The 13,647-nt window shown below is 39.8% G+C and overlaps 2 protein-coding genes across 6 annotated transcripts in view; both read right to left on the bottom strand.

Annotated features, from left to right (window-relative positions):
- LOC145453615 (uncharacterized) overlaps window positions 1-13,647 on the bottom strand; it is a 371,639-nt gene that overhangs the window by 171,626 nt on the left and 186,366 nt on the right. The window lies entirely within an intron of this gene.
- Window positions 7,296-8,313, bottom strand: LOC145440842 (uncharacterized). Its single transcript, XM_080318605.1, has one exon. The coding sequence runs from the start codon at window positions 8,285-8,287 to the stop codon at window positions 7,430-7,432; it is 858 nt and encodes a 285-aa protein (XP_080174731.1). The 5' UTR covers window positions 8,288-8,313; the 3' UTR covers window positions 7,296-7,429.

The raw sequence follows: 13,647 nt of genomic DNA, 5'->3' as shown, positions 1-13,647 counted from the left end.
CGTCTGTTGTTTATAGTTACGACTGTCACAGGAAAGAGGCTGTTTATAAAATTGTTTTCACACTTCCAACTTGAATTTGATATCACACCATATCTATAGGTGGTACCCCTTTCATAATTGTTATATGTCGACGGCATACAGCTTTACCTCATTTTTTCGCGACGCTCCTGAGCAGTCGCTGCACAGCGGATAATAACTGCTGGTTCCGTCATTCAAATATTCAAGATAATGCTCATGATCTAAGCCATGTTGAAAATCAAGGAAAACAACTAGCAATGCTTCGAGATTCATCCGACTGATACTTCGACAGCTGTTTAAAAATACTTACCTTAATTGATGATTCATGGAAATAATGATTTAAGGTAAATCAATCAATCATAGCGAATAGCAGTGAGTTTTATGCTTCCCATGCAGACAATTATTAACATTAGTCGCATTATAATCGATCATCGCCGGATTATATTTTCATCTGCGCAGACACATACACAATGATCAATGCGATATACGCAGGGTTGTCATCGACATGGACCAAAAAATAAGGACAGTCGAAAAATTAAATTAGCATGAAAAAGCGTTTTTGTACAATGTACATATACTGTATTCATACGAGCCGTAGCATATCACATTCCATACTTTTCACCAGAACCTGCTCCAGCAACTCCCTGTTATTAGAAAGTGCTTCATGGATCTCGCGACAGCTCAGTTCTAGGTTTACCTTTATTTAGGGCCGAAACAGCACTTCGTCAGCCCCCCTCCCCCCCAAAAAAAAAGACCGTTGGTGTTGCCCCAGGTGCGATAAACCAAATTTGGTCTCCTCGTTAAGACGAGGCGTCAACCAAGATGGAAAAAGGCCGCACACCAAGTTTAGACAAATCATTTTTGAGGGTATGGAGCAACAACTCCAGTAACAATTCTTGTTGTCTTGGTCCTGGTCGAAGAAAACTTATTTGCAATGTTGGAATCGGAGTAGGTGCTTTGAACAATTGCGATGTGTAATCGTTGCAGCTGCAGCTGCTGCCTTGTAGTCTGAGGTCGTTGGTGCTGATCGACTTGTGGAAAAATTATTCATTGACTGGCTCAAATTAATCATGATGACACACTTCTTGTGTTTTGGGGTATCAGTGTAAGTTGAAGTAGCGGTCTCTCCTATGGCCTCCAGGTTAATGTCACAATTGCAGATATTGCTACGTGCGAAACAATAGCCCTTCAATCAAAAACGTTTTTACGCCTGTTTATTTCACTAATCAGATTTAGTCTTTTTTGTAGCTAAAACTATATGCGCAAGTGCAATATAATTTGGAGAAATTTATCAATGATTTATAGCTTTACTTCTTTTTAACCAATGTGTCGACTGCACTGCGCCTTTTTCCACTACGCAGTAAATGCGGCTTTCCCGACAGCTTCAACTTATTCTGCTGTGGACCAAACACCAGTAACCTGGCATTGCTGTTTACTGCTAAAATGACGTCCGCTGCGGTAGGTTGGTACAGCCGAAACTAATATACCACTCACTTCCGTAGCTATCTCACCACTTCGAAGTCCAATCCTGTGGTACGCACGCCACGGGAGCTCCTTTCATTTATGATGTCATAAAATCTCGACGCGGGGGCATAATTTTAGAATATTATACCGCACGGATACCAGAGGGAGACCATCAAAGTTCTGTAGTTGTTGAAAATAAGACAAAATGAGGACGTAATTCGAAAATAAGGACATTTCTTAGATATAAGGACAGTTGAGTTTACTAAGACGTGGCCCTTTAAAATAAGGGCAAATCTTAGAAATAAGGACGGTATTGCAACCCTGTTTATAGCAATCAGTATTAAGAGATGCAACGAAAGAGGGTAGGGCATAAAAAGGTTTGTTGGTTTGTGTTGGGTATTCACGGTGTTTGTCGAGTAGCCCTACAATGGTCAGTTTTTAATAACTGACGATCAGCAAAATGAATATTGCAATACCTAATACATTCCTCCGGGTAGCACAATGCTCATATCATCTCTTGTAAGGTACGTTCAGGGCCGTAACTGCCGCACCCCGAACCCCCCAACTGGGGGGGCCCGAGCTCGAAGGGGGCCAAAAATTATTTCGTGAATTAGCATAAATTATAGAGTATTTTTTGAAAATTTAAGCAATTTTATCAAGAATTTTTCGCGCTGCGCGCGATTTCAAGTTGCCAAGTATCTTGAATATTGGGTACTCTTCCCACAAGAAAAAATACGCAAGATTTATAGAAATGGGCATATCAGCGTTGGCCATTACCTCGCCACGACGCACCAAGACATATAAAGTTTTAGGCCATGTAATATGCGACTGCAAAAAGTGTGCCAGAACGATCGGCAGCGAGAAAACCTTGGCCGAAAATTATGCTGACCGAAAACTTCGTTATATATACAAAATACATGTGGGTTTAATAGTCCATAGGCATCTAAATGACTGGCACCTAAATGTTCCTGTCTTGGAAATCTGAGCTTCACAAGACAAATACCACCCCGCAGGGAAAAATCACATACCAGTGAAGAAATACCAATTTGAAATCGTGTGATCTTTTAGTTTAGTACGTTTGGGCGATTGTATATTTTTGATATAGCAGACAGCATGTAACGAAGTCATACCAATGGGTCTACCTGCCCGAAGATGTTTAATTATTATTTACGGGCTCTACATTTTCCAAGACAACACCTGACTCAGCTGTACCGGTAAATCTGATTACGTGAGCAACTGAGCATAGAGGACAAGAAATTGATAGCAATATATATGCAATTCCCGATCTTATTGACCGATTTTATCATGAATTATCAAAAATATTCGCGCTTCGCGCTGGCTTACTACGCAGTGCATCTGTAATTTCGTGAACAACGTGGTGGCGGCCTGGCGGGTCGGCTTGTCACCCTATGGGAGCCCAAGACTCCAGTTTTTGGGGCCTGACGAAGTGCTGTTTCTTTCCTGCCAACGGGTATACAATACACCCGGAGATGTTTATTTATTATGGAGGGGTCCTACCCTTTCAAACACACCTCACTCTGCTCTACCGGTAAATTTGGATAAAAATTGATAGCAATATATATGCAATCCCCGATCATATTGCCCGATTCAGTCATGAATTATAGAAATTTTTCGCGCTTCGCGCGTTAATGCGATAAAAACTGACTCACGAAACGGACACCCAACATAGATGATAAGCAGCGATACACAACGGACAGACTGAGGGGGGTCTGGCCCCCCAGAAGTTAGGTTTATCACCCTATGGGGGGCCCAGAACCAACGTTTAGGGGGGCTGGCGAAGTGCTGTTACGGCCCTGAGTACGTTTACCTGATATCAACGATTATTATCCACTATAAATAGTTTATACAATGGGTCTACCGATTTAAAAAAAATTGGAAGACGCCACGAGCTGCAGATATGCTGTATGGTCTGCCAAGACGAATGCCACGATTGTCGAGTAGAAGGTGGCTCGTTCAGCTAATCTCGCATCGTTGCTGTCCTCCGGCAATGTTAATAAATGGATTTATTCATGGAATTCGATTAAACTGCTGTTCCTAGAGGAAAGTAACCATTTTTTAGGCATTAGATATATACACAAGGCAGGAAGACCAATGGGGATCTTATCACAAAGGCTGTGGGATGTATAATTTTAGAGCTATAGCTATATACTCGATCGGGACTCATGGGAGTGAGAGCGACTGGAGAGAATGACCTCGAGAGAGATTGAAAGCTGTCCACGGGAATGCAAAAAGCGAAGAACCATTGGCATTATGAAATTCGTGACGTGTTGTGCACAAGGCCTAAAATGACTAGCAAGCAATCTTGATATCCTCGGTAGACCCGCTAGCGTTTTGGAGATTTGCGTGGTCGGGGGATGGATCAGCTTTCGGCAAATCAATTTGCTAGTCTAACGGCCAGATAGTGCAGTGGTATAATCCGCAGCTGCAATATCTATGTGTTGTGGGTTCGAGTCCGACCGAGGTCGACATCAGAAATCCTTCTCCTAAGTGCTGGAGTTTTTTCCGGGCTCCTCTTGGTCTGCTCATTCGCGTAAGCGGTGTCCTACAAAAGTCCTACAAGTGGGCCATGCTATAAGTCGACAGTTACGGAATAAAAATGAATAATATCGGCCTGGTGTAGATGACTGTAGTAGTCGACAAACACCATGAATACTTCAAAACAAGCAAACAAACTTTGCTTGCCTGCATCTTGAACGGATTCGCCATTCTGCGTGTTTCGATGGAAGTTTTGTTTAAAGTACTCGAATTTTAGTAGCTGGGATTCAGTGTTGGAATAACTCGAGTCATCTTATTCGTGGGACTTGACTTGACTCGAATCACTTTCCAAAATGACTTGACTCGACTCGACGTTTCAGAAATGCGGATAGACTCGTCAAGTAATCGATGTCGACTAAATCGCTGTATCTTTTAAAAGCTCGGATTGTTAACGATGCGGTGATTTGACTTGTGAGAGCAACCAATCACTCAATGATTGTGCAACATGTGCGTGTTACGGAGCCTCAATTGTTATATCACAAATAAATTGATCGCCAACGCAATGATCGGAGCTTACAGATTACGCTGTCGTAAACTAGTGGTAAAGTAATAATCTCGTAATGTATATCTGCTGTATAAATTGCTAACAGTGCCCGGTGTCAACCAGTGTTTGGATCAAGTCACTGCCTTCGAGTCACGAGTCACTTCGAGTCATTGTACATTTTGACTCGAGTCAAGTCAAGTCAATCGATTTTCGAAGGTGACTCGAGTCAAGTCAAGTCACGAGTCCAGTCACAATTCAAGTCATGTTGCCTTTTCGACGTAAAAGGCATGATTACGTCATTGCATTTTGCTAGCTGTCTGAAATACATAATTGAGTGGTCATTAATTCTAAACCAATGAACGAATATAGAGTTAAATATACACGCAGGAAGCAGCTGTATCGCTCACAGGTAGGCCTACGTAGAACCGATAAACTATATCCAAGGAATTGTGTAGCCTCAGTTTATACAGTTACCAGCCAAAATAGAGAATAGAAAAACGAATTGATAAGATGCAATAAATTACCCATTTACAAATGGATATGATACAATTCGAGCCGGTGCCGATGGTTGAGAACTATATAAACTCTATCCAAATTCAATTTCAATAAATCAAGAGGTTTGGTTAAGGTGAGACCCGATTACAGAAATATATATGTTGCTATTAAATTACTTTACTACTATTTTACGACAACATAAGCTGTAAGCTTCGATCATTTCATTTGATGTCAATTTATTTGGCAGATAACAATGGAGGCTCAGCAAAAAATACGATCATTGAATGATTGGTCGCTCTCACGGGTTACACCAGCGTTTCGCGAACAATCCGAACATATGCAAGATACTGTGATTTTTATCGATTACCGATTACTTGATGACTTGAAATTGACTCGTGAATTTTCCTCCGAGTCACGAGTCAATTCACATTTCTGATACGTCAAGTCAAGTCAAGTCAAGTCATTTTAGCAAAGTGACTCGAGTCAAGTCAAGTCATACGAAAAAGGTGACTCGAGTCTGACTCGAGTCAAGTCAGGACTCGAGTCATCCCAACACTGGTGTCTATACTTTAACCAACACTCTTGTAAGATTTAAATCCAATGAATATCGCTCATATGTTTATAATTGTATATCATGGATATGAAGGTGGTGGGTAGGGATGGGTATTCCCTCATATCTTTTTAAAACTTTCTAAGGTTTCGTGATTTATCTTCCATTTTTAATGATTGGGACTATGATGCTGCTTGCGTAATTTAGCAGTGAAGCGCCTTCGTAAGGACAGGCAGTTAACAGTTCACACCAGAAACGAAGTAAAGGATTGTAATTTAACATTATGTGCGAAAACGTCTAATCTGCAAATATGAGGGTAACATTTTGTAAAAATGTAATTTTTTAATTTCAAAAATGTCAAAATAATCATTTTGAGGGTACAATGATTAGGTTTTTTTTTTCTCAGCTAAATAACCGCCCTACTGATTAGTGATGAAGGTAATGCGGCTATTCAAATGAGAAGTGACATGGGACTGTTTTCCTCTCTAGCACAAACACTTGCAAAACGACGACCGATATTGCCATTATCAACGAATTCAGTAGGCAACAAGGTACAGATCGCGGTTTATGTTCACACTCTCACCGGATTATTTTTATTTGCCGGTCGAGCGGTTGCGAAAATGGCGTGCTGAAACAAATGCTAATAATATCGAATTTCTGTAGGAATTTACTAGATCAGGAAATTCATGCTGCCAACGTGTATTAGGTAAAAGTGTTTATTTCTGTTATTTCATTTAAAAATTATTTTTATTTCAGTTCTCGAACATACAACAGCATTTTGTATTGTCATTCTTGTCACTTATTAAACATGACTTATGCGAAATATGATTGAAAGAACGAGGAATGGATACTCATGGATTTCGTTTGACAGAGGCAATCCAATCGAACTCAACATCAAACCCACTGCACACGTCACTTAGCACTGTGATATGACGATTTACGTTACGAACGAATATGATACAAAATCTATCCAAACCAGAACATCTATTACGGTGAAAACACAATTTTCAGCGAATAATAAATCCCCAAATCCGTCAAACGATATTGGAGTTCAGCATATGTACGCGTCTAATTAGTCAATATCATCATCGCAGCCGCTAGGAATGTGACAGAAGTTGTGAAAAGTTTATTATTAACTGGGGATAAGACTCTTCACGATAGTTATTCTTGTTTATTCATCGCCAAGGCGCTGTCTTGAATTTAACCAACCAAGTCATATCAGAATACGCGATCCATGTTAATATTCCTGATTTTTCTCTTATGCGTGTATAGGGCTTCTGAGCAGACAAAAAAACTATTTATAATAGTAAACCAAGACAGAAAACGGACCTTATGAAATTGAAATTTACTGTTAATCTCATTAATTCGACAATTTTGAAAGTTTCGATTCGCAATATTGTCGCGCAAACTGTACTTTATCATTAAATGCAATATACAAATGTATAGTAGAGGCATACGAGTTACATTGGCCCTATATTTCTAATTGCAGTCATTAAGGATTCATATAAAAATGCCAAAAGTAACATACATGTTTCGAATACCGATGACACCCGTTAAAATTTTTATTATAAAAATATTCTGAAATATTTTCGGCGATCTCGACTACTATAAGAAGAAGCTCGTCGTGATATTTGAAGGAAGTAATCGAGCTTTAACGAAGTATTTGTGAACCAGGCCGAAACAGAGAACTACATGTTGCCTCGCACCTATTTAAATGATGACACATAATGTTTCGTGGTGAGGTATTCATTTATTTTCACGCATCACACTTCAACGTAACTTTTTAAACAACATTTTCATGATTTCACACTATAAGATGAGCAAGACATTATCAATTTATCATTGAATGTTTTAACATGTTGCTATTCTAAAAGAATCATCGCCGTCGTATACACCACTCTAATTTTGATGTCGTCGGAATCCCTATCCTGCATCGACCAGGTATTTTTCACAGTTTGCACGAGTTCGCTCAGTGGATTTACGCCGCTTTCACGCACTTTTTGATGGAACGGGAGGTTATGATAGAAGCGAGACCATGAGCCAAGAGTCCACAAGGCATCAGGCGCAAATTCCAGCTCATTTATCTCTCTGCTTTTCTTTTCCCAGCTGATTGCGTCAAATTGCGTTCGATGGAGCTCATATGTGTGAAAGCTCGGGTGCGACATTTCTCTCGCCTTTTCCAATAGCTGTCGAATCATCATTTTCACCGGTCCGTCTATAACGGGTAAAGCGTCATCTTCAGCAGACAATATTTTTGATATCTGGTGCCGGTAAAATAGTGCGATGCCACCTGGTTTTAGCACTCTTTTGCATTCGGGAATGAACTTCGCGAGGTCGGCGTAGTGCACAACAAACATCGCTGTAATCACGTCGACAAAACTATCTTCAATAGGCAGTTTTTCCGCATTTGCAACTTTAAACTCAACGCCTGCCATGTCATTATCGAAAGCGATGGCATACGATATCATAGCAGCACTTGGGTCTACTCCGATCGTATGGTGGAAGTTTTTCGCCAACAATCTGGTTGATTTGCCACTGCCACACCCCACATCAAGTAGGCATCCGGACCGTTGATCTAGTTTCCCTAATTGCCCGAGTCGCTCAATGGTAAGCCGAACCGGAATATCCATCATTGCACGCGGTCTACTTTGAATGTAATTTTGCACCGTTTCCTCCCTGTTGAAGGCATCTTCGGGTATAACTTTCGAGGGAGCGGACATGGCTATGATAGGATTATATTAAACTTTGAACATAGAGAATATTACGACAATTGTATTAGTTGGCGCTGGGCAAAACCGGGAGCTGGAGTGATTTAAGTAGATCTGGGTATACGAGGATTATTCGCGGATATGTCATAACAGTATTAGTGATGTGGGAAGTCAATTATGTACTAGGGGTGGTGTAAGTGTGAAGTTCATATTCGCGTTTTGTGTGTGAACCTGATAAATTTGAGGTTTGCGTTTACAAAGGAGCTTTGGCAAGTTCTGGAATGTGAACCTTTCTCATATATTACTATTCTTCATGTCAACATAACATCGTTGGTACCCGACATGCGTCGAATGCATGTTCTCGAAGGCAAAATTGAGATCATGGAAAGTGGTTGAAAACACTTCTACTATCCAGCAGCCGTAATGATTTGCGATAGATTCCCGGGAATCTGTGACGAGGCACTAAATTCGAATTAACTATCAGTAATGATTTCGTCATGGAACTTGGTGATTGTTTAATTTAAACGTTTTCTTCATAATAAGGTCATCACATCATCGAATACAATTAGGATATAAAACCTAACAACGAAGAATAATTATGATGTTATGCCATCACAAACCTACCGCATCTCACATATATAAGCTATGCTCGTGTTCGATTCTGGCGCAGCTCGATTTTGTGTCGATTTTCTGCACAACTTCTCGAGAATACGCCAGATGGCGCTCACGATTTGGAATAATTGTAAGTTTCATAGATACCTCAGTATAGTAATGTTCGATGTTTCTCGCCTTGAACATGAACAGAACAAGAACAATTGAACAATGAACATACTCACTGTTGAAATTGGATAACACAAATCTCATAATTCGTAGGTCCGTACATACAGTTGCAATGTACCACCGTTATAGCAATCAGTATCAACGACAATGACCCAAATGTCGAAGCGAAAACAATCTTAAATCTGCGACCTATATTTTCGGAAGTTGATGAGAATATAAAATAAATTATGAAACTATTGATGGCTATACGGAATCCCTATTGCTCTTGTATCAACCAAGTTAGACATCAAAGAGGCTATCCGCCTAGTAGCCGATGACATTGCTGTCGCCTTTCCTCTATCATGTTACGGAAATCAATTAACGGACACCAGCTGTGTTATCGGTATTAGTAATACCGTATTATAACTCCGGCAGCGGATCCGGACAGAAACATCCCAGCAGCTAAAAGTTCGAATACTTTAAAGAACACTCCCGTCGAAACAAGGAGAGTGGGGTATCCGTTTAAGATGCAGGCTAGCAAAGTGATTTGCCGAATGCTGATCCCTCCACCGATCACGCAAATCACCACCACGCTAGCGAGTCTACCGAGGAGATTGAGGATTGCTTGCGAGTCTTTTTAGGCCTTGTGCTCTACACGACACGAATTTTATATTGTCCCTGGGTCTTTGCTTTTTGCGTTCTCGTGGACATCCTCCAATCTCTCTAGAGGTCATTCTTCAGTCGCTCTCACTCCCATGAATCCCGATCGAGTGTAGCTAGCTCTAAAATTATACACCCTTCAGCCTTTGCGACAGACTTGGACAACTAGAAAATTTTCAGCTTTTCCAGATTAGATTAGAATTAGAATTAGAGCTACACAGTTTTTTCCAAATTAGATTAGAATTAGAATTAGAGCTACAGAATTTTTCCAAATTAGATTAGAATTAGAATTAGAGCTCAACAGAATTTCTGACTTCGCAAAAACTTGGAAATTCAATGAAATTGTGAATGAAAAATAAATACTGCAAAATTTAAGCTCAGTTCATGTCATATCAATGTGCATTCCTATATGTTTGAGAATGGTTAACGTCTGTACATCAAGCTTGTCTCGTTTTGCACTATACCAGAGTCACCAATACGCGGCCACATGCGGGTGACGATCTGATTTGTGATTTTGGAAGAACGCGATAAAGCATTTTGAAAGGCTGAAATTGATTTCAGTATCAAATTATTGTAGTTGTTTCAAAATAACTATTCGCCTGTGCTCAACAACACAATTCCTCACTAGCTGAAACAGCTTTGGCCATGGAAACATCGATGAAGAGTAAACTGATATGGGCATATTGCCTTATTGGCATAGGCTACAATGGCCAAGACACTGTCAAAACCCAGACGCTTGGAAAACGGCCTATAGGGATTTTCCACAAGATCAGTGTTCAGGATGAGATAGTGTTTCAGCGAGTAACATGTCTGCCTATCCCCAATATCGATTCGTTTGTTGCTGAAAAGGCTGGTCAGGTATCGTTCGCAGCTCATTGTTCAAAATAAAATGAAGTTTATGATCATGATATTTCGTGTTTTATATGTACTTCCTTGATAGAATATTACTTCTTTTGTGCTAACCGTACCAATCGACCATGTTAGTGAGCACGCCGTTGTATTAACGTAAAGTTTTAAAACCATGGTTGCTCAACTGTGTGGGCCATTTTGTCTCGATATTGCATTATTGCGGCCAGCGGCCGCTACGAAATTTAAAAGTGGCAGCGACCCGTTTTGAGTTGGCGACAACTGCAGTTCTCCTGCATGGCTGAAAATTTTTTCCGGTTGAGTTCATGTTGAAGTCATGCCTACAAGTTATCGAGCAGATGCCTTAAGATGAGGAAACGATTTTCTCTTCGCCAGTAATTTAAAACATCGCAGTCCATGCTCTCACGCTTTGCTTCGAAATGTCTTTCCAATTTATTCTCTAATGTATTTTCTTTGGTTAGAGATGATGTAGTTAAGGGCATGAAAGTGAACAAGCCCGTGTTAACTATCTCTTTTTCTTCGCTGCTGTTCTGTTTGTGATGGAAACTAGAATGTTGTATGCAGACAACAAGCTACTATGCCAGCATGGCTATTATTCGTCATATTAACTATAATAAGACTGTACGGTGTATGTAAGCCGCGATTGCGGCTTGGCACTGAATTTCCCTGTGCGAGAGGGATATTCTCGATGCAAAATGCCGCGGACAAAGACGCATTTACAGGAAAACAATGAATTAGATTAGAACTAACATTAGAGCATAGGAACATTTGACAAATTAGATTAGAATTAGAAATAGAGCATAGGACGATTTCACAAATTAGATTAGAATTAGAATTAGATCATACAGACATTTCACAAATTAGATTAGAATTAGATTACTGGCATTTCGCTCTAATTTAGTGAAATTAGACAACTATTAGAATTATCTAGTTGTCCAAGTCTGCTTTGCGATAAGATGCCCAATTGGTCATCCTGCATTGTGTCTAATACTTAAAAACTGATTACTTTCTTCTAATATCATCAGTTTAGTCGAATTCCATGAATGTGAATCAACGTCCGCACTTCGTCCGATTTGCTATACATCGCTAAATGTATATATTTACGATGACGGAGGACAGTAAGGCTGCGAGTTTAGCTAAACCAGCCACCTTTTACTCGGCAATTGTGGTGTTCGTTTTGGCAGACCATCCCTGTTGTAGCATATCTGTGGCTCGTGGGGTCTTCCGAACTATGAAATCGGGAGACCCGTGGTATAAGCTATTGGATAATAATGGTTAATATCAGGTAAACTTATACCTTACAAGAAATGGTATGAACATTATCCTACCCAGAGTAATGTATTAGGTATTGCAATATTTATTTTGCTGATTGTCAGTCATTTAAAATTGGCCATTGTAGTCGACAAACACCATGAATAACCCACACAAACAAACAAACCTGTCTATACTCTACCCTTTTTTGTTGCATCTTTTATTGCCCTTATTTGGCTGCGTTTTAGTAATATACTTTGTGTGTGACAGGCCGCCTGTTTGCGAACATGGCGAACTAAGCTACTTGATGATCCAGCACTAAACTAAAAAATGCCTTTAATGCAGACATCACCGACTTACAGCATGAAAAGAGAGCTGAAAGATATCGCATTTCTATTCAATTAGTACGAAAATACGAACTAGAACCATGATAATTTTACTTGACGTTGGAAAAGGTTATTTTAACTTGCTATCCCAATAACAACTTCAGTCGCTCGCTATTATGCAGGACTGTCAGAACTTGGTCATGGTGGGAATCTCAGATAAGGTCCTGGTTCTCCTGATTCTGGTGAACACGATCTTGGGTAAAAGGCTAGATATGAGTCGAAATTTTAACATGAATCTATGACGTGACGCTGCCAATAACAACACATTTTCTGCAATGTTATAAATGTGTGTGTCTATGTACAATACCCGGAGACGAAAGTAATTTTCACAGTAGCTCAATAACATCAGATTCTCATTGTGCCGTTCGAAATTATGATGATGTCTCAATGACGCCATCTTATCGCAATTTGATGGTGTTTTGAAGCGATAAAATACCAAAATACGAACTAGATTGATTAAATTTTACTTGGTGGATGTTTCAAAATACGTCAGAAAAGGTTATTTAACATGTTATCTCAGTCACGACTTCATTCGCTCGCTTTGCAGTACCGTCAGAACTTCGGCTTGAACATGAGCTTTCAGCTATGTTGTAATCTCCTAATTCTTAATATTTTGGTTACTCGGCATTTGAATTGATCAAGCATTTTGCAATATATGAAATTACTCATCTTTACTCAAGTCTCGTTAAAACATTCAAACGAAACACTAGTTTTTTCTGGTCAAGCTACTTCGTAAGAACAGGCAGTTCACACCAGAAACGAAGAAAAGTAGTACGATTTTAACACTGTGTGCAAAACGCCTAATTTACATACATCATGGCAAATATTTGTCAAAATCAAGTCTTTTAATGTCGAAAATGCCATAATGAAGTAAATATCGAGTTTTTAGGTAAAAAAAAATAACCGCCCTACTGAATGCTATGACGGTAAACCGGATGTCCAAAAGAGGAGTGAAATAGCGACATCCTGTTTTCTGCTCGAGCACAAATACCTGCAATGCGACGACCTATATTGCCAACATCAACGAAGTCAGTAGGCACACCAGGAACAGATTGCGTTTTATGTTCAAACTCTCACCGGATTGTTTTTATTTGCTGGTCGAGCGGTCGGGGCCTCGCCATCGTATATGGGTTGCGAAACGTAGCGTACTGAAACAAATGCTATTAATATCGAACTTCTGAAGGAGTTTACTATATGTGGAAATCTATACTGCCAACGTGAATAAGTTAAACGGTTTTTTTGTGTTATTTCATTTAAACATAATTTTTATTTCAGTTCTCGCACATACAACAGTATTTGGTGTTGTCATTCTTGTCGCCGATTTAACTTGACTTATGCGAAACCTGATTGAGAGAACGAGGAACGGATACCCATGGATTTCGTTTGACGAAGGCAATCCAATCAAACTCAACATCAAACCCACTGGACACGTCACTTAGCACTATGGTA

Source organism: Botryllus schlosseri, chromosome 1, assembly GCF_051294905.1.
Source record: "Botryllus schlosseri isolate E-star chromosome 1, Bs_hap1, whole genome shotgun sequence".
NCBI lineage: Eukaryota > Metazoa > Chordata > Ascidiacea > Stolidobranchia > Styelidae > Botryllus > Botryllus schlosseri.
The sequence above is the reverse complement of the archived record's forward strand: the minus strand, read 5'-3'. Positions and strand labels throughout refer to the sequence as shown.

Coding starts and splice junctions, on each gene's coding strand:
- LOC145440842 (XM_080318605.1), bottom strand. CDS start 8,287: ATGTCCGCTCCCTCGAAAGTTATACCCGAAGATGCCTTCAACAGGGAG.